The sequence below is a fragment of the Cetorhinus maximus genome, chromosome 25 (genome assembly GCF_964194155.1).
Source record: "Cetorhinus maximus chromosome 25, sCetMax3.hap1.1, whole genome shotgun sequence".
Classification (NCBI taxonomy): domain Eukaryota; kingdom Metazoa; phylum Chordata; class Chondrichthyes; order Lamniformes; family Cetorhinidae; genus Cetorhinus; species Cetorhinus maximus.
The window spans coordinates 6877736-6903484 of NC_135903.1; the positions used below are offsets into that span (position 1 = coordinate 6877736).

The window sequence follows — 25749 nt, forward strand, 5'->3', positions numbered from 1 at the left end:
ACGTTCCTCATATGTTAAGCCTTTCATTCCTGGGATCATTCTTGTGAACCTCCTCTGGACCCTCTCCAGGGCCAGCACACCCTTCCTGAGATACGGGGACCAAAATTGCTCACAATATTCTAAATGTGGTCTGACCAGAGCCTTATAAAGCCTCAGCAGCACATCCCTGCTTTTATCTTCTAGTCCTCTTGAAATAAATGCCAACATTGCATTTGCCTTCCTAACTACCGACTCAACCTGCAAGTTAACCTTAAGAGAATCCTGGACTAGGGACTAGGACTCCCAAGTCCCTTTGCATTCCAGATTTCTGAATTCTCTCCCCATTTAGATAATAGTCTATGCCTCTATTCTTCCTACCAAAGTGCATGACCTCCACTTCCCCACGTTGTATTCCATCTGCCACTTCTTTGCCCATTCTCCTAACCTGTCTAAATCCCTCTGCAGCTTCCCCGCCTCCTCAATACTACCTGTCCCTCCACCTATCTTTGTATAATCTGCAAACTTAGCCAGGATGCCCTCAGTTCCTTCATCTAGATCATTAATGTATAAAGTGAAAAGTTGTGGTCCCAACACTGACCCCTGCGGAACTCTACTAGTCACCGGCCGCCATCCTGAGAAGGACCCCCTTATCCCCACTCTCTGCCTCCTGCCAGACAGCCAATCTTCTATCCATGCTAGTACCTTGCCTCTAACACCATGGGCTCTTATCTTACTGAGCAGCCTCCTGTGCGGCACCTTGTCAAAGGCCTTCTGGAAGTCCAAGTAGATAACATCCATTGGCTCTCCTTTGTCTAACCTACTCTTTACCTCCTCAAAGAATTCTAACAGGTTTGTCAGGCATGACCTCCCCTTGATGAAACCATGCTGACTTTGCCCGATTTTACCATGCACTTCCAAGTATTCTGAAATCTCATCTTTAATAATGGACTCTAAAATCTTACCAACAACCGAGGTCAGGCTAATCGGCCTGTAATTTCCCATCTTTTGCCTCATTCCCTTCTTAAACAGATGGGTTACATTAGCGATTTTCCAGTCCTCTGGGACCCTCCCTGACTCCAGTGATTCCTGAAAGATCACCACTAACGCCTCCACTATCTCTTCAGCTATCTCCTTCAGAACTCTGGGGTGTAATCCATCTGGTCCAGGTGATTTATCCACCTTCAGACCTTTCAGTTTTCCTAGCACCTTCTCCTTGGTAATGGCCGCCATACTCACCTCTGCCCCTCCGACTCTCTTGAACTTTGGGGATGTCACTCGTGTCTTCCACTGTGAAGACTGACGCAAAGTACCTATTCAGTTCCTCTGCCATTTCTTTGTCCCCACTACTACTTCTCCAGCGTCATTTTCCAGTGGCCCAATGTCCATTTTTGCCTCTCTCTTACCTTTTATATATCTAAAAAAACTCTTGCAATCTTCTTTTATATTACTGGCTAGTTCACCCTCATATTTAATCTTCTCCCTCCTTATTTCTTTTTTAGTTGTCCTCTGTTGGTCTTTGTAGGCTTCCCAATCGCCTGGTTTCCCACTGCTCTTCGCCGCATTGTATACTTTCTCTTTAGCTTTTATGCTGTCCCTGACTTCCCTTGTCAGCCATGGTTGCCTCGTCCTCCCTTTAGTATGCTTCTTCTTCCTAGGGATGAGAGGTGAGAGTTTTGGATGGTGCAAACATTCTTGTGTAGTCTCGTCACTGATGGGAGCCTCCAGACTGGAGCCTTCATTAATCATTGAAAGACGATGGCACCATGATGTAGATCTCATTGTCTCACCAGGGTGCCTGGCATGCACAGTGACAGTGTGATGACTTTAACTAATGACATGTTATGGAGGAGTCCATGTGGAGCATGAGCACTGCATTGACCCTCATGGCCGAGCGCACTACCTCCTCCATTGAGAGAGTGGTGACTCTCATTGAGAGGCAGCTCCAGCGACCGAATCAGGGGTTCTTGGGATTGCACTCGGACCTGCAAGCACTCACACAGGCAATGACTTCAGGTGGTCAGTGCCCATATGGGAGATGGATGAGGCACCCAGTATCCCAGCTAGGTGCCCATCCATCAAGGGCAAGCAGGGAGGCCCAGAGTGACCTCACATTGGCGCACAAGCTGCTTGTTGTCTCTGCGGGCCCCTCTCAGGGTGCTCTGGATGATGGTAGCAGCTCCTCCGGCCCTCTGCCAGTGACCTTGGCATCTGAAGCGGCTGCGATGACTGGGGAGATGCCAGCCAGGGCACTGGCTGCTCCCTCCCAGGCAGGGCCAAGCACAGGCTCCACTGGCCAGAGGACGCCCACCAAGGTCATCAAGGCCAACAAGACACCATAGTCAGCAGGTGCCAGCGAGGGGGGAGCACCAAGACTTAGCACTCGCAAATGTAAGTTTAAGGCGCCATGAGCACAAGAGGGACTGGTCACAGGTGATCTTCTGTTGTGTAATGTTTCGTTTATGTTTACTGGCCTGGGAATGAAGACCAGAGAAGGTGACATTAATTTTTTGGATTGTCAAAATGAGATAAGTTTTGCTTTTGTTGTAATGGCCTGAGTATGCTTCACTTTTGTATTTTTTTAGCGCAGGGTACGCCAGTCTGTAATGCCAGTATGTGAGTGGCTCTAAACTTTAATGCACGGACACTGAGTGGACTTTGCGTTCAAATGAAAGGGTCATTTCAGACATCGGGGATGGAGGTGGCTGCCCTAGCATGAGGTGGAAGCAGATCTTTGGCAGCCTTGCTGAAGGAGTGTTGGATCATGCCATCCCTGGTGTCCCTGTCTCCCTGGAGGTTACCGAGTCTGCCTCCACACCCTCGGCATTCTCCTCACCATGCTCCTCTTCCGACTCACTACTGGATTCATCCTCTGTGGCCTGTGGAGCTGCGTCAAGATCCTCTTCCTCCAGTGAGTCCCCCCTTGCCGGTGCCAGATTGTGGAGAGCACAGTATGCAACCACTATCAATGACATCCACTCTGGGGGGTATTGTAATGCTTCCCTGAACGGTACAGGCACCGGAAGCGCATCTTCAGAAGACCTATGGTCCTCGCCATCACCGACCTTGTGGAGGCATGGCTCATATTGTACCGCTGCTCTGCCTCTGTTTTTGGGTGGCGGAGAGGCGTAATAAGCCACCTTTTCAAGGGATAGTCCTGGTCACCCAGCAGCCATCCATCCAGTGGGGCTGGAGCACTGAAGAGCCCCGGCACCTGGGAGTGTCTGAGGATGTAAGCATCATGGGAGCTGCCAGGGTACCTTCCACAGACTTGCAGAATCTGCATCTTGTGGTCACACACTATCTGGATGATCATCGAGTGGAATCCCTTCCTGTTGATGAAGGCACCCGGCTGACCCACTGGCTTCTTGATGGCCACATGGGTGCTGTCAATTGCACCCTGGATACGGGGGATCCCAGCAATCGTGGCAAAGCCCCTGGCTCACTCAGCCTGGCTGGCCTCATCTGTACAGAAATGAATAAATGTCATTACCTTCCCGAACAGAGCGTCTGTCACCAGCTTGATGCAACTGTGGACAGCTGATTGGAAAACTCCATAAAGATCCTCCACTGACCCCTGGAAAGGGCCGGAGGCATAGAAGTTGAGGCCACTGTGACCTTCAGAGCCACTGGCATGGGGTGTCCACCCACACAGTCAGAGCTGATCTCAGGCCCAATCATCTGACAAATGGAGGTCACTGTCTCCCTGGAGAGATGGAGCCTCCTTCGGCATTGCACCTCAGACATATTGAGGTAGTTGCATCGCCACCTGTAAACCCTGGCAGCAAATCTTCTGCGGCCCCTTCTGCCTTGGGCTATGTGCTGGCCCTGCGCCCCTCGTATTTGCGCCTCTCCTCCCACAGGTCGCTCCCCTGGAAGCTGCATTGAGACACCTGGCCTCCTCTCCCTTATGCTCCTCTCTTCCTCCTCAGAGGAGATGCCATCAGCGGAAACCAGAAGCCCCATTACCAGGGTAACGGAAGGCTGTCTGATATGTGGAAGGGTCCATACTGTCAAAAGTTTCCTGGGGCCTTGGGGACACCAATGAGTCCTGAAATGAAGCCTAGAAATGCTAAGAATGAAGCTCAGAATGGAGATGAAGCTGTCAAGTTCAAATAAGCAACCAGCAGCAAACTATCTCCTAAACTCTTCACCACTCACAATGGCAATGCTGCTGACCCTTTTTATCCCGCCCTTGGATGAGGTTTTGCAAAATGTGGGCTGCCCACCTGCCTATTTTGCTCATGCGACGTGTGCGAAACCGCACGGGCAACATAAACTTGGGTTTTTAATGACCTTAAGTGGCCTCTTAACTGATGGCAGGTGAGGCTCTGACACCCACACATGCCCGCTGACCTGAAGATTGCGCGCGTGCGGGATGATGTCGGGACGCTTGCCCGATGTCTTCTCAAGCTATCTTACTCCTGATTGGATCGGGCGCGTGCCTGTCCATGAGGTGTAAAATTCTGCTGTAGGAAGATCGAAACAGGAATGGGCTACCTTTGATTAACTAAGAACCATTGATTTCAGTTTTACAATCAACAGTTGATCAATCAGCAATTGCTGCTTGCAGAGGAGACTTCCAAACTCCACCACTCTTTTTATTTATTGGATGTGGGCATCACTGGCTAGGCCAGCATTTATTGCCCATCCCTAATTGCCCTTGCCCAGGGCATTTTTAAGAGTCAACCATGTCATATGTAGGTAGGCCAGACAATTTCCTTCTCTAAAGTGAACCAGATGAGTTTTATGGTCATTATTAGACTTTTAATTCCAGGTATTTATTCAAATTCCACCATCAGCCATGGTGGGTTTTGAACCCAGGTTCCCCAGAGCATTACCAGTCTAGTGACAATACTTCTATGCCACTGCATCCCCCTTTATATATAGTTTTTCCTAATTTCACTCCTGAAACGTCTGGCTCTAATTTTTAGATTATGACACCAGAGCTAGGCTCCCAAGCTAGTGGGCATAGGTTCTCTCTATCTATCCTATCCTTTTTCCCCTTAATATCTTGAAAACTGTGATCAAATTGTCCCTTAACCATCAAAATTCCAGAGAATACAATCCTTGTTTGTGTAAACTCTCTGGGAGTCCAAGGTATCATTCTGGTAAATCCCCACTGTGCTCCCTCTTCAGTTTCTACACTCACTGGCATTGGTGCCTGATGAGGCTTTGGTGTGGATATGGATGCTGTTGGCTTGGGGATGAGATGCATTGTTGGAACCTCCTCCGCTCTATATCTAGCTGGTCTATTTCTGCCCAGCCTTGCTTGATATTTACACTGGAGGTAAGGGAGGAGTTAGCTGAAATGATTACTAATGCATTTTCTAGACACAATGAAATACTGTTGCAATGGTAGTGAGAAAATATACGAAATATACAGTTCATTCATATTTAATAAGTAATGTATTGAAAAACTCTACATTCTAAAACTATTTGGTTCTATTCTCCTGACTGGATCTAACCCTTGGCTTTGTCCACGTTTAATGTATGGTTTAATCTAAATGTGTAGAACTGCATAATATCCTACTCTATGTGTAATTGCTAATGTAGCATGATTCAGTGAAGCATGCCAACTTTGCAAATTCAGTAACAATTTCATAAGAAAGTAGGAGGTGTCCATTACATGATTAGTGAGATTTAATCAGGAGCGATTACAGAATTGCAATACATATTTTCCAAAGCCCAACCACCTCTCTCTCATACGACAGACTGAACATGATCGGTGTTCCAATGGAAAAGGTTACTGAAAGATCCGAGATTCAGACGCTCAAGTCCCAAAGGGATTTTTTTTTTTAAAAGCCAAATAACACCCACTTCTCCGCAAGGCAAGGTGGTTGGGTGGGGTGGGGGGGGGTAACTAACCTAATTCTGCCCAGTCCACCCTTCCCCAATAGCTTCCCTGTTATTGGTACATTTTCCACATCTCCCACCAGTCAGCGAGGTTTCCATGCGGCCAGTGCATGTTTCATTGGTTTAAGGTTCTGTCAATCAAAACACTGTGAAGTTAGGTGGAGACGTGTAGCGCTGGAGGCAGACAGACTCATTGTCTGAAGAACAGAGGAAGAGAAACAGCACATTGAACAGCAGAGCTGGAGGGGGAAATATTGTAGAGAGAGAGAGAGAGAGAGGGGGGGGTGGAAAGAGGGAGAAAAAAAGGAAATTAATATTACTTTTATTTAAAAATGTGCTACCTGTGACTTAAGCAGTCTCCAATGGTACAAAACAGCATGTCCAGAACACCTTCAACTACCCACGAGATTCAGATGGATGTATTTGACAACCCCTCCGTGCAGGTACTGAGGAGTCAAATTATTGGGTATGTGGGAGGGAAAGGAGGGTAATATATTTTTCTTTATCTTGCCTTTTATTTATTGGATGCGTTGCTAAATACCTAAATATTTCTATAGAGATACTCCTGCGCCTGTTTGAATGCCAGGCTTGGTTGCAGTGGGTAGGGGCCCCAGTCCTTGCCTGGCTGGGGTTACGAGAGATGCGGTCCCCCCTCCCCCCCCCCGGCAGATACCCCGACCTGTTACACCTCGTTTTGCTCAAAGCCTGCAAACACTCAGCTCTGCCTCTCCTACTGAATTCGTGTCCTGCTGTCACCCTTTCCCCTCCCCTCGTTCAGTGCTTTGAATGCATAGCAACCATATCTTGTAGTTGTGTTCACAGATGCTAGTATATATATGCTGCAGATCTGTTCTGTACTTTTTCCTGCCAACATTATTTAATTCCTGTGTAGTTCCCCCCTCCAGTATGTATTTGCTATGATTCGTTTTTCCATGCTTCATATGAATCTCGTTTGATCTTGGTGCAAAGTTCTGATTTTTATTCAGCAACGATGGTGTGATTGTTGTATCCTGGAGATTAATACTGCCTGTATATTTTGCAATTCTATATATGGAGTGTAATAACGCAGGAGTAAGCACAAAGGAAATTGTCTGCTTTCTTTATCTCGGTGTTTCATTGTGTGTGTGTGTGTCTGTCTATATAACTGTCTCTCTGTCTTTGCATGGACAGTAGTAACTCTTCATCAAAACCACAGCATTAATTTGACCTTTTAGATTCAGGGTCTGATCTTTCCTTTCGGTGACACAAGTGCAGAAAATCATATCCTGGTGCAATTCTCATCCCCATTCTGCATCTGTTTTTATTTTAACTCCGTCTGTGCTGGTAACTCTGAATGTTCAGGTTGAATTTCTGAGCAAAGTTTCTTAAGTCATTGGTACAGTTACTTGCATCGTATGAAAAGACAGGGTAAATGCTGAAAGGGCGTTTCCCCTTGTGGGAGAGACTAGAGCTAGGGGACACAGTTTAGAAATAAGGGGTCTCCCATTTAAGATGGAGGTGAAAAGAATATTTCTCTCTCAGAGGGCTGTGAATCTTTGGAACTCTCTTCAATGAATATTTTTAAGGCAGAGGTAGATAGATTCTTGACCAACAAGAGAGTCGAAGGTTATCCGGGGTAGGCAGAATGTGGAGTTGAGGCCACAGTTAAATCAGCCATGATCTTATTGAATGGCAGAACAGGCTCGAGGGGCTGAATGGCCTACTCCTGCTCCTAATTCATCCGTTCGTATAGGACGTGAGTGGCTGCCTGCTCTGACCCAGTTCAAACCAAACGCAGTCATAAATTAAAAGCAAAATACTGCGGACGCTGGAAATCTGAAACAAAAACAGAAAATGCTGGAAAAACTCAACAGGCCTTACAGCGTCTGTGGAGAGAGAAAAACGAAGTTAACATTTCGAGTCTGTATGACCCTTCTTCAGAGCAGTCATAAATTACTAGGATTTTAATCTAGAAAGAGATAGAAAAAACGTGAAGATTGGAAGAAACATCTAGTTTATCAGCACCCGAGGGAAAAAAAGTCCGATTAATGTGTTGGGTAGGAAGCTTTCATTAGAACAAGTCCACATCTTTATAAAATGTTAGCCTGACATTTTTCTCTCCAATAGTTCTTAGATTTTATGTATTGAGTTGATAAAGGTTTTTCATGGCCAACATGTGTGTTTTGTTGCCTGTTTATTATATACATTCCAGGGTGGGTTTACTAGACCAATTCTATATGAGGAACATACTGTTTGTCTTTATTAATACCATTAAGACACCTAGTGGTACCTAATGCAATCTGGCCTCTCTTCCACTTTTGTTCAGAAACCCTGCCCACCCTTTTACTCCTGTTTCTGTGCTGTTGATGGGGGTGGTGGGGGGTGGAATGGATTGTACGTTCCTCCCAATGTTTAAAACAAAATTTTGTTTAAAAAATTGCCCTCCCATTTAATTTGGGGCAGGGTGGGGGGCAGATAAGTCTTTTAACAAGAAAAAAAAAATGGGTAATTTTACCACCACATGTTTGGGACGAGCTGGAGGATGGAATACTGCCCCAGTGAGCATTGCAACAGTTAAGCCTGGAGGTGGCAACGGCAAATTGACTGAGGTAGAGGCAGAGACAGGTAGTGTTGAGGAGGAGAGTAAGTGTTCTTTGTGATCGAGGGGGTATGGCTGATTCCTGAAGGCAGAGGTGTGGGGCGAAGCATGCCAGCTCTTCGAGAGGGCCAGCAGAGGCACGATGGACCAAGTGGCCTCATTCTGTGCTGTAAGTTTCTAGGGCCATTTGAAGCTGAACTGTGAAGGAAAATGGGTTAGTTATGTGTGCAGTCTGCTAACCTACCCGAGTTCCAAACTCACATGCCCATAACATTCACAACCACCAAAATTCCTGAAATACGGGCAAAATAATTCAGTGTTTGCCTCAACCACAAATGCTTCTTTCCCTTGTGCCTATATTGTCTCTGCAATGACTGGTGATGGATTTAATTCAACCCTTACTGTCTCCACTTTGTTTGGAGTGGAACTAAAATAGAACTGAGGTGGAATCATAGAATGTCATAAACACTAGATATTTACGGCTTCTTTTTCTCCCTGAGAATTAGAGTCAAACTTGTATCATGAGCTGTGCTGTGAACAACACATTTGCCTAGGCTTGGGGGCAATGACAGAAGTAACAGTGAGAGAGCATCTTGTGTGATAGATGGCAAAACAGAGAGAATCTATTTAAGTAGGAAATTACCATATGTTGTAAGTAGATTATGTTATGATCTGGGGTGTGCAGCCTGGATAAATATATAGAGAGCAAAAATTTGCAGGACTATGGGAAAAGAGCAGGGGTGTGGGATTAATTAGATAGCTCACTCAAAAGCAAGCACAGACATGATGGGGTGAATGGTCTCCTTCTGTGCTCTATGGTTCTGTGATTAAATTCCTTGGTAAATTGTACCTGTACTGTAGATAATTTGGAGACAGGCGTTCTTAAGTATTGGCTAATTAAATATTTTTATATCACTTATTTATGCGCTTCCTTTGTGATTTTAAAAACAATTCTACTTTAAATGCTATTGCTTTCAGCTCATATGCAGTTGCTTGCTGTAGCATAAGGTGTCCTGTGTAAATGTTGTTTCCCTCCACTGAGGTGGACTAGTCCAATTATAATTCATAGAAAGTATTCCAGGTAGGTTTGCAGTTAACAACCCCCCTCCAAAATGGCTAAATACACCCGTGTGCCAACATTGTGCATTGTGGAATCCTAGAGTGTATGTTTCCTGTGGTATTTATTAAATAAACTGTCTAATTTTTGTCTGTGATACTTGATTGGATGAGGTTTCATCAATGTCCTCTTACAGCTGCTGAAGTGAGTATTCTGCGAGCGAGTAGAAAGTAACCTTTGACAGGCTATTCCACTGTGAGGGCCTTCATAACTGAGCCCAATCCTGTTGTCACTCAACGTTCTCTACCTCATATCTGCCTTAGGGGTTTCCGATATTTGGAATGAGAAGCTGGGTTATTTTGTTTCTTAAGAAAATAAATTTATAGGGCGACAGGGAAAGTGGGGAGTGGGACTAGCTGAGTAGCTATTGCAGACAGCCAGCATGGACTCCACAGGCCAAATGTCCTCCACCATTGTACCCTCTCTATGATTCTAGGATTCTTTCCCTAGCCCAAAGTTGCTGAGGCCTGTTGTAGACTCTCACCCTCCAGTAAGCAGTCTTGCTTACTTCAGCACTGGCTAAGACTAATAACAGACCAGTGGCCAGGGAATAGAGTTGGAACCTTCTTGGCCTGTGTAACTCAGTTCTATAACAGGCCACTTGCTTATCAACTTACCTATTTTGGGGTGAACCAGATCCTATTTTTCAGTAAAGGCAATGAGCAGACTGGGATGGGAATGGGGAGTCGAGGGTAAAATTCAACATTGGTGAAGGCACAAAATGGATAGCAGTTGATGCACCGGCCGTTATACACCCAGTTCCATTTTACATCCCAAATGCAAAGGAGACTCGGTTGGGCTGTATCACAGGCTATCACCAGATTTAAGAATACATGGTCATAAGAAGTAGAAGCAGGAGTAGATTATTTTCCCCTGTCTGTCAGCCATAACCCTTGACTTCCTAGTCAAAGATTTGTACACTCACCGAAGTTGAATTTTATCCTGACCCCCTGGTCCCTCTCTTCAAGGAATGCCAAGAGTGGAATTGGCATTGGCCTGGAAGCAGGTTGCCCACCCATGGGGTTTAATATGGAGAGATGGAGAGCAGAGAGAAAGGGAGGAAAAGGAGGATAAATAGAGAATATTTACCCTCATCTAAAGCTCACCTACAAGCATTTACTAGATATTTGCACCTCTAACAATGCTGCTCAAAGGGGAGTCAAAACATTGTAATCACTACACTAACCCCTTTAGCCTGTTTCATTTCACACACTGCAGAGGGCTAGTAGATCTAACTGAGCATTCTTAGTGAATCTTTCAATCAAGTCATAAGGCCCAAATGACATTGTGAATGATGTACGTTTATTATTAGAAACTCCATCATTAAATAATTGTCTTAAATTCAGAAGGAGATACCTGTTACTGCTTGTAGTAAATAGCAATGACATTTCTCTTCAGTTATTTTTACAGTTTTTATTATTTCTTTGTAACTCGGAATTCTCTCCATCTTGTAGTGTAGTTGCTGGGACTACTTAATCTCTGACCTGGGTCTTGAAGTTCGACTGGGTAATTCTGTTACAGCCCATGCTATGTCTGCCTGTTGTACCTGGAGTACTGGTCAATGCTGAATTACAGACCAACATGAAGACAGTCTTGAGGTGGCTTTAGGCCAGTATGTACTAGTGTTGGAGCCACAGGTAGGTACAGAAGTCTAAGAAGGGACTGCCCCAGCCATCTGTAATTTTTCCTCCTCTGACCATCTGTTTTCATATTATTTTCTCATTTGGCTTCTTGGAAGTTGCTGTTCCAATGACACTGGGCAGTGATGAGCGAGGCGACTAAAATCCACCAGGGCCATGTAATCATCTCGCATCAGATGTGCAAAAACTTGTGGAAATGGGATATAGATTCAGATCATCTACAGAAGTAAAAGAAAGTATAACACTTTGTGTACAGAGTAATGAATGGGCAGAAGTAGCGACAAGCAAAAATGTCAACTCAAGGTTTTAGAGAAAGGCATAAATGGTTTATTGCCCTCTAAACCCCGTGGTTTCTATTTTACTTACTCAACAAAAACCACAACAACATATTGTATTTATAAAGTGTTCTTAAGGCAATAAGACATCCCAAGGAACCTCAGGAATGTTATCAAATAAAATTGGACACAGAGGTACATAGGATGGGTGACTAGAAGCTTGATCAAAGTGGCAGGTTTCAAAGAGTTTCTTAAGGGAGGAGAGGTAGAGATGGAACGTTCAGGGAGGGAATTCTAGGGCTTAGAGCCTTAAGCAGCTGAAGGCACCAACGCCAATGGTGGACGGATTAAAATTGGCAAGTGGCAAGAATTGGGGAAGCACAGGTATCTTGGGGGTTGTCAGACTGGAGGAGGTTTCAGTGGTAGCAGGGAGCAAGGCTACGGAAGGATTGGAAATAAGGATGAGAAATTTAAATTTGAGGTATTGACAGATCGGGAACCAATGTAGGTGAGTGAGCACAGGGATAATGGGTGAAAACGACTTGATGTGATTTAAGATACGGGCAGCGGCGGCTTGGGTGAGCTCCAGTTTAGGAAGGGTGAAATTTCGGGGGGGTCTTTAACAGTGTAGCAGTTGGATGAAGGCTAATTGTTGGTGAAGAGTGGAAGGAGCTTTACCGCGCACCTAACCATTTTACACCTCACCTGGGATTGCCTTATGTTGGCTAAAAAGGTTCTTTGTTCCCCAGCACTAACGTCATTCACCTTGAAATGCAAATTGTAAAGGAAAATTTGTAACCTTTGAGCGTAGAAGATTAAGAGGTGATCTAATTGAGGTGATTTAAAATCTTTAAACGATTTGATAGGGTAACTAGAGGGATAGAGTAGATGGAGCAAAACTGCTCCCTCTAGTTGGGAAACCCAGAACAAGGGGGTATAACTTTAAAATTAGATGTCAGGAAGCACTCCACACAAAGGGTAGTGGGAAACTGGAACACACTCTCACCACCAAAAATGGTTGACTTAGGGGTTAACTGAAAATTTTAAAACTGAGATTGATAGATTTTTGCTAGGCAAAAGGTACTAAGGGTTCCAGAATCAAGGCTGGTAGATGGAGTTAAGATAAAAATCAGCTATGATCTAATTGAACGGAAGAACAGCTGGAGGGGCTGAATGGCCTTCTCTTTTTTTCCTGTTTGTAACCCAGCAGGAACACAAGGGGGCAGCAAAAATGCATCAGATGAATAGTATGATATCTCCCACTGTACAAAGGTTACCAACCTATGCCAGGCTGTGGGCAACCAATGCCCTTCTGAATAGTGATCGAGTGGCTGAGAACTGTGATGGTGCTAATGATTGTGTGGGATGGGGTGTGCATGCGCCCAGTTCTCGACAGTTTTATAGGAAGTGTGTGACAATGTTCTCAGAAGGCCTGGGGCACTTAGGCACCAACCTGAGTGACATGGAGTCACCCTTAACTCAATTACAGTTGAATGGTAGAACATGCTCGTGGGGCTGAATAGACTGTTACTGTGACTATTTGCCAGAGAATGCATCTACCTGGATTTTTTAGGCCCCTTCCAGGTGAAATCTAAAATAAGGAACCTATCTCACTTGCCTGGGCATATAATGTGACTAATTATCATGTTCTTTCTGAGATGTAGGGGCTGATTTTGCATCTCAGGTGGGAAAGAAGCCAAGCAATCCCCTCCTGCTCACTGCTGTTGACTTGCTGACAAAAGACAACCCGGAAACCCAATGGAATGTGGTCACCCAGACATTAAAATTCGGCAGCAGGAGGCCACTGGGAGGGACCAAAGGACATAGGAAGGGAGGGAAGCCCAGGTGAAGGGGAGAGCCAAGGTCTCCTTGTGGGGCCTGGAGGAGCCGCCTTGTCCACGAGGAACCTTACAAAATAGTGTTAAAACATCTTACCTTCCTGGCAACAGATTCACCCAGGGCCGCCAATCTTCCAGGATTGTTCAGGAGTCCCAGCGCTTGAAGATTAACCTCCAGGATGATACTGGGAGCAACACAGGACAAAGATCATAGGGTCATTAAAAAAATTCCTTCATCGCTTTTGTTTATTAGTGATAAAACTGAGGGAGTTGGGAAAGAAAAGGCTGTTTTGATTGGCAGTCAAGAATCAACCAATTGGGTCATGAAAGGACATTTTGCTTTCCAATTGGCGAAGGAAGGCGATGCATCATGAGGATGGGCGTGCTGGGTGACCAATGGCAGGAGCCTAAGGGCGGGGCTGTTGGAGGGGTTAGGGGAAATGCCATGTGATGCAACCTCCAGGCACAAATCCTACTAGAATTGGCAACCCTACATCTGCTACCCACCATGTTTTAGCCTCGAGGAGAAGCCACCAGCGTTCCCTCACTCAGGCCTTGGGTTAAAATTGCAACAGAACCTTAGTGATGTAATCAGAGCCAAATTTGCATATTTTAATAAGGACCCCCACCAGCTCGGATGAGGATGGGCTTTCAAATGACCTCTCCTGCCCCTGTTCCCAACCCATGTCATAGTCTAATTATTATAACAAATTACACACTGGGCAAGTGTGAGCAGGCGTCACAGGTAAGCAGTGGCAATGTTTGTAATTAAAAGCATTGAACAGCCAACATCAAAGGACAGAATGCTTATTATAGTGAAAGCGAACGACTCAGTAAAGGAGAATAACCTTTATTATATAGTAAGGTGTTTTATATGCTGTGCATGCTCTTGCTGTGTGCATTCCATACAAATGGAGGCATAGTCTTGCTTTGGAGCCTGGACCTTGCTTAGGGAGCCACAATATTCAAAACACACAGGAGCTGCCTCTGTAATTCAGAGAATTTGATGGACTTTGACACAATGAAGCAGGATACTGAAACATGAGCTGGTTATGATGATTAAGCTACCTCTTGTTTCTATATTTATTTATTTATTTATTGAACGTGAAGGGAGCTGAGTAAATTAGGCTCCTCCATCCGCAGAAACCAATGATGCTGTAACACAACACCATGACAACAGGCCTGTGTTTGCTTTTAATTTAATACATGGCCTCAGTGAAAAGATTGCAGTCATTCGCAGATGATGAGGGAAAAAAAGCACTGGCAATAGGGCTGAATCCGACCCATGTCGGATGAATTCACGCTTAACACAAACAAGGACCAATAACCCTTTGTGCAGTATCCAGACAGTGTATTTTAGATCAATTTCTTTTCTTGCATTCAAACTCAATCAGACCACTAATCTGTTTGTCCTTTTGGTAAGTTATCATTAAGTAATCATCATTTTTTTGGCATGTAATGTTAATAAAGGGTGAATGGTGTAATTTTTATTTAAATTTCTTATGCCCCTCCAGTTTTCTCATCTTCCGTTGCTATGACTTTTACAAGGGTCAGCAATCTGGTGCCTCACTCAAATGGTCATTCATTATGTAGAGCATCGGACATGAGCATTAATAGGTTTTGCAATAAAAACAAAAAAAAAAAATTGCTGGCAATACTCAGCAGGTCTGGCAGCATCTGTGGAGAGAGCAAAACTGGGTAAACATTTCAACACTGCCAGACCTGCTGTGTATTTCCAGAATTTTCTGTTCTTAGTTTCAGATTTCCAGCATCAGCAGTCTGTTGCTTTTGCAATTGATTGTGTAACTTTGGCGGCAGTCACAGACGCACCCAATTTCATCTTCACCCCACACGTCACCATCCCACCGATACCCATCAAAGATTGTGAGGGAAAATGTGGGCTGATTTCTTTCTCCTTCTCCTGAACCATGATGAGACCAATTGCAGCATCGTATCCATCACCACTGACTGACAACAGCCATCTCACTGCAGGCCAGGAATCGAGCCTGGGACTCTCTTGTCTGGCTCAGCTTTCCAATGGGCAGATACAGGAGGCCTATCAGGATTGCACTGAGGGCACTTTTGTAATGGTATCAAAGGTGAGGTCCTTCAAAACCAAAATAATGTCAGGAATAACAATGGAAGATAATGAGAAATTCTTAATTCTATAGTGAGGCATAATTTAGCTCCTGATCTCTCAGAACTAAAATTGATTTATGACCGAAACTTGGGAACCAAAAGCAGATTAAAGCTTGGGCTGAATTCCTTCCAGAGACTATAAACAAACTAAAACTGTAACTTGAGGTCCAGAAATGGGGGAGAGGAAGGTCTAATTACTGAGAGGGAGCACATTACTGGGAGAGATTATTGACTGGAGCAGGTCTAGAGGTTGCTTTTTGAGAGGGACAAGGGGTTAGTTACTGGGATGGGTGTGTGGGGGGTGGGGTTATTTACCGGGAAGGGTACGGGGATTGGCTACGGGGAGGGGTAGGGGTTATTAGTTGCTGGAAGGTGGTAGGGGTTGGTTACAGGGAGGGGCGGAGGGTAGTAACTGTGTGGGACAGGAAGTTATTTACTGGGAAGGGACAGGGCAGTTGTAGTTATAGTACAGAAGGTTCATTAATTACTGAGCTGTAAGAGTTGGATTCATCCCTGGCACCAGCCACTTCTACAGTGACTCACGGAGTTGGTAGGCTTTTTTTTTCAGCTTCATCATTATTATGCGAACCCAACACAAAAAATTATAAATGTTTTTTTTCATTTTATCTAAAAGCTGCTGCACCAAAAACGAGGCAGCCTCACAAACAGCTTTGTTTCCCTGCGACAGGCTATTTATCATCAGCATGGCAAAGCTCCCAAATTTGGGCAGAAGAGTGACTGTGAGGATCCTTTTGTTCTGAGTTACATTCCTGAATGACGTAATAACTGTGCTAATGTGATTTTAAAAAAAATTTCCAGAGATGCCAATCTACCCAAATATTATTCTCATGAAGTTTAGACAGTTTTTTCACAGCAAATCAATGGGATGAAATTGGTACTCAGAGATTTTACACTGGCATGATTAAATTCATTACCCTGTTATTTCTCAATATGTATGCAGAAATGATGGGTGAATGGGACTTGTTGCGAGTTACGTACGTGTTTTTTGTGATTTATAGTACAGTTTTGCCACGTACTTGCAGGAGAATGCATTGACATATGGGAATTGCTAACATACTTGAGCACCTATTGCCAGCAACATGCGTTTAATGGAATGGGATAACTTGATGACAGTTCTTTTGTTGTCCAGAGTTTTGCTGGGTCGGGGATTATGGATAGTCTTGCCTATAGAATCTTAAAATATCTGTGGGCAGGTTTAAGTGGTTATACATCAGGATCATTCATTCATCCACGTCAAAAGGTCCTCCTGCACACAAATCTAGTTAGGTGTCTTTGCCGTGGTCCTCTTAGTGACCCTCGGAAGCTCTTGACTGCTGAGTTGTGCTGGGCGTATTAGGGGGTGATAGTGTCACGCGCTGGTGGCGTGTTACAGTTCACTCAGCAAATCCGAGCTATTGCATGTTCACATGTATTTTGTAATCTGGGGCAGCATCCCCCCCCCCCCCCCCCCCCCCACCCATCGGGGGGTTGTGTGGGTACAGGGGGCGGGGGGCAATTTCCGATCGACACCCCCAGCCGGGGGCGCGCCACCATTTTACGTGGGTGGGCCAATTAAGGCCTGCCCAGCGTGACGAATGCCCGGGAAGCGCTGTGCGCTCCCTGTGCGGGATTCCCTAAGCCAGGAGTGCGCTCTTTCACACACGCGCGCGGAAGAGAACACAGATCTCCCTGAGGCAAAGTGCTGCCCCAAGGAACTCGTCTCAAGTTTGAAAACTTTATTAGAGGGAGGAAAAAATATTCCTGATATGTCCCCTCATGCAACAGTGTCACATGAGCAAGGACATGTCAATTACTTTTATTTAAAAATTTTAAACACGTTTTAAATCCCTCATGAAACCTCATCTCGCCCGCTGATGAGGTTTCATGTTTTTTCTGAAGGCCACCTGGGTTCCCGGTCTGCTCGCCAACCTTAAGATTGAACGGGCAGGTCCATTAATCGGTTTAATTACTTTTTTAAAAGCCTTAAGTGGCTGTTTGGCTGTGCACCCGCCGAACTGAAAATCTAAATGACGCACGGTGACGTCGGGACACACGCCCAATGTCACTGCACGTCATTTTACACCCCCTCCCCCCCCCTCCCCCCCCCCCCCCCCACCCCCGCTCGCCAAAGGGAAAATGCTGCCCCTGGAGCTGTGGGTAGTGATGGTAGAGGCTCCAACGTTCTTTCCACCACCTGGCTGACCAATCCTAATTGTGTTATTCTCCAGTCCAGAAAAGGCAATTCACCAGCCTTCCACTTCCACCAGGAGCCCTTGCTTCACAGGAGTGTCTGGGCTATAATGTCATGATTCCAATTTTCTGACCCTTCCCCTAATGAAGGTGAATCATCCTTATAAAACCTTAAGAAATAAATGGGAGACAGTGGTGTAGTGGTGATGTCACTGGACTGTTCTAGGTTCTGCGGGTATGGGTTCAAATCCCACTATAGTAGCTGGTGGAATTTAAATTCAATTAATAAAATCTGGAATTAAAATGCTAGTCTTAGTAATGGTGACCAAGAACCTATAATTGTTGTTAAAAACCCATCTAGGGCACTGGTGATGAAGGAAATCTACCATTCATGCCTTATCTGGCCTACATGTGACTCTTGATCCACAATAATATGGTTGACTCTTAACTGCCCTCTGAAATAGCCCAGCAAGCCACTTGGTTCAAGGGCAACTAGGGATGGGCAACAAATTCTGGCCTTACCAATGATGCTCATATCTCATCAAAGAATTTTTAAAAAATTTGGCCCCAGTCATCAAGACAAAGAAGGAGGCCATTGAGTCCATGCCAGCGCTCTGGTAGCACAGTCTGATTTGCTCACATTCCCTTGCTCTATCCCCATGGTCCTGTAAGTTTGTTGCCCTCAGGTGCCTATCCGGTTTCCTTTTGAAGTCGCTCATTGTCTCCACTTCCACTACCCTTCCAGGCAGCGAGTTCCAGATCTGCGTTCATAAAAAACATTCCTCCTCACATCCCCTCTACACCCCTTGCCTAAAACCTAAAATCTGTGTCCTCAAGTCCTTGTACCGTCAACTTATGACAATAAGCATAAAATTATTTTTTTTAAAGAAATGATGTCCAGGCCTATAAATTTATGGCCAATAAATAAACAAATTGTGTCCTTATTATATGGGATTCTTTATTTTTGTTAGTGTTGGAAATCACATTCAGCGATTTCATCCATTTAATCTTGAAAACTGCCTGAGGTCTTTCACTGTTGTCCATATTAGTAAAATAAATTGGGAAAGATATGAAAGGTCCTCACAAGTTCAGTTAGATGCAGTTAATATGATTAAGTTTAGCAAAACACTGGAGCAGATATAAGCTATAAATTTCAATTTTTCCAGAGGCACAGTTCCATTGGCTAAGGCATCTCTCCACAGACAAGTGATTCACCCTGTACGAGTCCAGTGAGTGTTTCCATGTGATTGAACATTTAAGTAACCAATGCCACATCTGGTTAAGTTCCCCCTGCCCTCCAGTTTCAGCCGTGATTATTCAGGTACATCTTGAGCAGAGTCTTGGGAATTATGAGGGAGAAGAATTTGAGAGCTGGAGGGCAATTCCCTTTGGACCAGTCTTACCTAGCTCACAGTCCGATTTAAGAACAGCTGGCAGAGATCTGTCTTTCCTTTGTCTAGTTATTGCTGTATGGCCTGGAGGAGCCAGAGATGCGAATGATGAGATCTCGCTCTTTCTCTCCCCTCCTCTCTCCTGTCGCTCTCCCTCTCAGCCTCTCTCGCTTTCTCTCTCTCCTCCTCCCACACATGCGGAGGGAGACCTGAGTTAAGGGGCTGCAGTAGTAGCAAGAAAAATGTACTTTTTCAAAAGCATTTTAAAAAATATTGTCAGTTGATTATTTTCCTCTATAAAAGCAGGTTGGGGGGTGTCCTTTGAACATAAGATGTTCCATCAAGACATCTCATGCCTTTTACAAATATAAAAGGCACGTTTAAAGTTGTTTAGTGAGAAAGAAAACAAACAAGAAGTGAAGAATATCTCAATCCTTGGTAATAGTTAATAATGCATGTCCTATTTAAATACACTCACTGTTCATCCTCAGCACAGCCCAAGTATACTAGCAATGCAAAGCTTCAAGCCCTGGCCCGTGCTGTGTCAGCTGATCCAGCAGAGACAGTCAAAGTACTACAATTGACCGGTGACCATGGACCAAGGGAGTAGAAGGCATCAGCCGGGCCCCTTGTCCCTGATTTATAGAGATGGCTCCTGTTGGAAATTGTGCGCACGCTGGGTGAGGACAGAGTTGTATCCCAGTCTGAGCCAGCGGCTTCATACAAATATAAAGCACAGAAGGGAAAGGGGGCTTTTTGTACCATTATGCCAATGCCAGCTCTCTGAAGGAGCCATCCAATTCATCCCAGTCCCCCTGCTCTAACCCCTAGCCCTGCAAATTTTTACATTTCAAGTAGTTATCCAATTCGCTTTTGAAAATTCCTATTGATTCTGCTTCCAATGCCCATCCAGGCAGCACATTCCCGATTATAACAGGTCATTGTATCAAAAAAGAAAAATCCTCCTCATTTCCCCCCCTGCTGGTCATGACAATCACCTTACACCTGTGTCCTCAGAATATTGAGGCTCTTGCCAATGGAAGCAGTTTCTCCTTACTCACTCTGTCAAAGACCTTCACGAGCAGGAGGAGAAGAACCCGCAGGAACAGGGGAAAGATCTGACAGAGAAATTACTGCACCCAGTTGTACTGGTCCAACTAGCCTGTGCTCCACAGGAGCCCCCTCCCACCCTTCTGTATCTAATCCTAGCGGCCTCACATTCTATTCCGTTCTCCAAAGAGGTTCAGGGAGTTCAATCCACAGTGCAGAGTCCAGGCAGCTGAAGGCACAGACACCGATGGTGCAGCAATGAAAATAGGAATTGTGCAAGAGGACAGAATTAGAGGAGCACAGAGATTTTGGAAGATTGGATGAGGTTACAGAGATAGGGAGCGGTGAGCCCATGGAGGGATTTGCAACAAGGATGGGAAATTTAAAATTGTGGCATTACGAAATTGGGAGCCAGTGTTGGTTAATGGGCATGTGGGTGATAGATCAATGGGACTTGGTGCAAGTTACAATATATGGGCATTTAGATGACCCTAAGGTTATGGAAGTGGAAGATAGGAGGCCGGCCAGAACTGTGTTGGAATACTCAAGTCTAGAAGTAACAAAGGCATTGATGAAGGCTTCAGCAGCAGATGAGCTGAGGCAGTTGGGTGATGTTACAGGGGTGGAAATAGGTGATCTTGGTGGTGAAGTGGATATGTGGTCAAAAGCTCATTTCAAATAGAACATCAAGACCACATTAACCAAGTATGTTGTGTGGCACTCAGTGCAGCAGAGAGGATATAAGGTTATTGGTATAATTTATTCAACATATATCTGCTGCGCAACAGCTGCAACTGGAAGCTGAAATTGTCCACTAGAGGTCCAACGTCAAGCTTGAGCAATAGTCATTAATACTGCAGAAAATTCTGTGTCTGAATTTATTATGCCCTCCAGCCTAAATTCATAAACACAAACCAATATTAAACACTTGTCGTTGCTGCAGACAGCCAACTATAGGCAAATCTAAGCAGGATTCAGGTTTCTGTGTAATTTTTCTATTCATATCACTTTATATTCAATTCTGTTATAAAGGATCTATCATCATGACTGCAGATATATTGGCCCATCTTTTCCTTTTCTCAATGAGTGGTAATTAACCACTATTAATAGTAAACCTGGTATGTATAGCACAGGGGCTATCCCAGGACCTGTAGGACCATCTAAAGGTACAGACGGCTGTCACTGGCACTTGCACTGCTGGACTGTACTGTCCTGTCTTTGCCATGTGAAGCAGACATCATGGGACATAGATGTTGGTGCCAAGGCTAGCATATATTCTAATTGCCCTTGAGGGAGTGGTGGTGGGTTGGCTTCTTGAACCGTTGCAGCCTGTGTGGTGAAGGTATTGCTAGGTAAGGAGTTCAAAATTTTTTGATCTGGCAGTGATGAGGAAGGAACAGTGATGTATTTCCAAGTCTGAAGGGTGTGCGACTTGGACGTGCTCTTGTTCCCATGTGCCTGCTGCTCTTGTCCTTCATGGTGGTCGGGGTCTCGGGTTTGGAAGGTGTTGTTAAAGAAGCTTTGCCGAGTTGCTGCAAACTACTTCTACTGATTTCACCAACCGCTACATCCAGTGCATTCTTGACCCCGTTCACAGACACATACGAGAAACATTTGGAGAAAACTCCTTTCTGGATATTTGTCAATACTAGCAAGAAATGCACAAACTGCACAGGAAGTTAGATAATAAACCTGGAAAATTAGGATGCTTCCCTGCGGGCAGTGAATGCGTCTCCTCACCCCCCACCCCATCCCTCAGTCAGATAAATATCAGAGAACGTCATTGAACAGACAGGACACAATAGCCCGCCATGCTCCTACGCCCAATCCCCAATTCCCATTCATTTGAGTATCTCTTGTGACTGGGGAACTCTCCCTATTTTCTTCCACTAACTGTACCTTAAGTTCCTTGTTACAGATAATCATGGGCCAGAGTAGGTTTAATCATTGTCTTGACCACTCCTGTGCTTGTCCTTGCTAGTTTCCCATCCTTCATTAACTCCATTTCTGTTCTGAAGTTACTTATGACACTCATTCCAACAGTGCAAGGCAAACAAAAGTGTGCAGGCAGCAGAAACCAAACTCCACCCAACTTGGAAGCTGCCACCTCATGGACTTGGATGTGAAGCATTGGTTGAGTAATCAAAGAATCATGCACTTAACCTTATCAAAGTGTTGTGTTTTTACAGTTTTAATTAGGAAAGGACTTCCCACTGAATCCAGACAAAATATCAACTGTTAACATCACAATTTCAGCCTTCAGCTCAGGGCCAAAGAGCAAACTTGGCTCTTCACCAACTTTCCACTTTGGTGTTGAAATTAAATTCAAACCTGGACTTAAATTTATTAAAACATCCTCCCATTCCTGTTTGTTTAATTAAATTAAAGCCAACTTGAAATTGAGGCCTAGAATTGCACTTAATTTTAACCTTTGACACTAATTGGGCTTTTTTTAAAGATATCTTTAGACGCCTGATCCTGTCCATTTGATGGAAAATTTTAATTAGCTGTTGACTCAACATTTAACTTGTGTAGATTTGAATGATGATTTTGATTATCAGATAGGAGCTTTTCCTGGAATTCTAAGGAATTCAAATTGAACATTCCCCATCAATTTTTAAAAAAAATTTCTTAAAATTTCTCCTGGTTCCAGGAAATAAAGTTTTCGGAGACTGGCTAAGCGTGTGCCAGCAGTGTCACAAAGATACAGTTGACACCAGAAGCTGCAGATTCGAGGATCCTTGCCCAATCTATACTTCTGTAGAGAGCTGTCAGAAATCATGCACGCCCCCAGTCAGCTGGGTTGGGTTAAGGGGTTTGTGGTGTTGTGTGGAGGGGAGGGGAAGATGGGGAGAGGGGAGGAGGGTGTTGACTATTGAAATTAGAGCAAGATTGTGTCAGGGCTTTTGCCACTGGCTCAGCTCCTCATTAGTAGGGGCCTGGGAACAAATGGTTTGCCTAGAGTTGCCACCCTTAGACAAGTCCAAAACTAGATGGTGGATAAAGGTAAGTCAGAAAATGGTTTGATGTCTGAGGGTTGTTTTGCTGCCGCTAAAAGGTAATTGAATCTAATGATTTCTGACAGCTCTCTACAGAAGTATAGATTGGCAAAAATGGAGGAATTCACTTCATAGAATTATACAGCTCAAAAGGAGGCCATTTTGACCTGTAAGGCCTATGCCCTCTCTTTGAAAGAACTATCCAATTAGCCCCAATCCCTGCTCTCTCCCAAATCTGCAAATGTTTCCTTTTCAAGTGGCTATCCAAATCCCTTTTGAAAGTTACTGTTAAACCTCCTTCCATCACCCTTTCAGGCAGAACATTCCAGATCATCAGAACTCAAATCATATAAAACAAATCTTCTCATCTTCTCTCTGGATCTTTTGCTTATCTTCAATCTGCTTCCTTTTGGAGGTGGGGGGGGGGGGAAGAAACCCAAAAAAAACACAGACACTCGAACCAAACTGCAGATCAAATGTCAAAAAAATGCAAGAAAGTCACCGATCCTTTTCAAACAGGCTAAGAAGTTTTTGAAGCACAAATTCGTTTTGTTCCATTGTTACCCACAGAGTACCTTCGTTGAATATTCCACAAGCATCACCAACAGAAAATGTTTTATTACTGAAGTTCACATCAGATGTGGTGGCCCCTCCACTGTCTCTAAATGATCAGACTGCTTGTCTGACATCCAGCACTGGATGAGCAGAAATTGTCTCCCATTAAATACTGGGAAACTGAAGCCATTGGCTTCAGTCCCTACTGCAAATTTCATTCCCTGTCTCTGGCAACTGTCTGATGCTGAACCAGCCTATTCACAACCTCGGTGTCATGTTTGGTCCCAAGATGAGCTTTGAACCATATATTTGAACCACATATGGTGACTCACCAGCACCTTCTCCAAGGCAATTAGGAATTGACAACAAATGCTGGCCTAGCCAACGCTGCCCATATCCTGCGAAAGGATGAAAAAAAAACCTGTGCTTGTTAGTCTGTTGCCTCCCAGTGAAGCAAAGCCTTGATTTTAAAATTCTCGTCCTCGTTTTCAAATACCTCGATGGCATCGCCCCTCTGTATCTCTGTAATTTCCTCCAGTCTTGTAGCCCTGCAAAGTATCTATGCTTATGGGCAGAATCTTCGGCTCAGCGAGCGGGGGCGGGGCACGCTCGCCGGGGTGTAAAGTGATGCGGGGTGAGGTCGGGCGTGCGTCCCGACGTCACCGCGTGTCATTTAGATTTTCACGCCCGCCGAACTGTCCAAGGCCTATTAAGGTCATTTAAAAAGCCACTGAAGCAATCACCTGAGCTGCCCGTCCAACCTTAAGGTTGGCGGGCAGGAGGTGAAGAGCCCAGGCGGCCTTCGCATTTTTCATGGAACCTCATCCACGGGCTGAATGAGGTTTCGGGAATGATTTGAAATTTTCGCAAAAATTTTAATTAAAATGAATGGCACAGGTCCCAGCTCATGTGACAGTTTCACAGGAGGGGACCTGTCATGGAAATTTTTTCACCACTTTATCAAACTGTTTAACCCTAAAATTTATCTCCCTGAGGCACCCCTGTGACACCCAGGGAGATTTCTGTGCTCTCTCGTGTGCACGCGTGAAACAGCGCACTCCCGACTCAGGCAAACACCACCCCCTCCCCCGCCCGCACAGGGAGCGCACAGCACTTAATTGGTCCTTAATTGGCCCGCCCACATAAAATGGCGGCGCGGACCTGATCGGGGGCGCCGATTGAGTCCACGCCCACTCCCGCACCACCAGCAGAACCCCCCCACCCCCCCTCAACAGGCAGAAAATTCTGCCCTTTGTAATTCTGGCCTCTCGTGCATCCCCGATTTTAATTGCTCCACCATTGATGGCTGTGACTTCAGTTGCTGAGGGACTAAGCTCTGGAATTTCCTGTCTGAATCTCTCCACCGCTCTACCTCTATTTCCTCCCTTCAGACTCTTCTTCAAACTTCCCTCTTTGACTGAGCTTTTTGATCATTATTTGACCTCCTTATGTGGTTCTGTGTCATGTTTTGTTTTATAATTCTCTTGCGAAGCGTGTTGGGACATTTTATTACGTGAAAAGCATTATATAAATACAAGTAGTTGTTGAATTTAATTCTTCAACCCTCCCCTACTCCTTCCACTGTCGCCCTGCCATCTCCTGGACCACCCTGCTCAGTTCTGTAAAATCATATTGTTCATGATATGGTTCCAAATATCAATAGTGTCATTGTTTCCTGGATAAATGCTGCTGCTTCCTCGCAGCATTGTTCATAAATCCTGGTTGTACTTTAGCTATAATGATTCTAGCTTTACTTGAATGTACTCCGTAGCTTGTATTTCTCTCTCTCTCTCTCTCTCTCTCTCTCTCTCTCTCTCTCGCAGTGAAGTCTAATTCAACCACTACCCCACCCACCTATCACTGATCTAAATCTGAACTATTTCCCTCAAAATCTTTCACAACAGCAACTTGAAACTATATACCGCCGAGCGGCTTACTAGGCTGTTTCAGAGATCAGTTGAGAGTCAACCACGTAGCTGTGGGTCTGGAGTGATGTATAGCCTGACCGGGTAAGGATGGCACATTTTCTTCCCAAAAGGGCATTGGCGAATTAGATGGATTTGGGTGTTAAATGGTCACCATTACTAATATGAACTTTTTTTTTTTAACTAGCTGAATTTAAATTGCCCACCTGCCACAGTAGGA

The 25749-nt window shown here is 44.8% G+C and overlaps 1 protein-coding gene across 1 annotated transcript in view; it reads left to right on the forward strand.

The window, feature by feature from the left end:
* The first annotated feature begins 6088 nt into the window (after positions 1-6088).
* cacnb1 (calcium channel, voltage-dependent, beta 1 subunit) overlaps positions 6089-25749 on the forward strand; it is a 250177-nt gene continuing 230516 nt past the window's right edge. Inside the window, exon 1 of the mRNA XM_078529351.1 lies at positions 6089-6275. Within this exon, the coding sequence (XP_078385477.1) occupies positions 6195-6275 (81 nt within the window). The 5' untranslated portion in view covers positions 6089-6194. The remainder of the gene's footprint in view (positions 6276-25749) is intronic.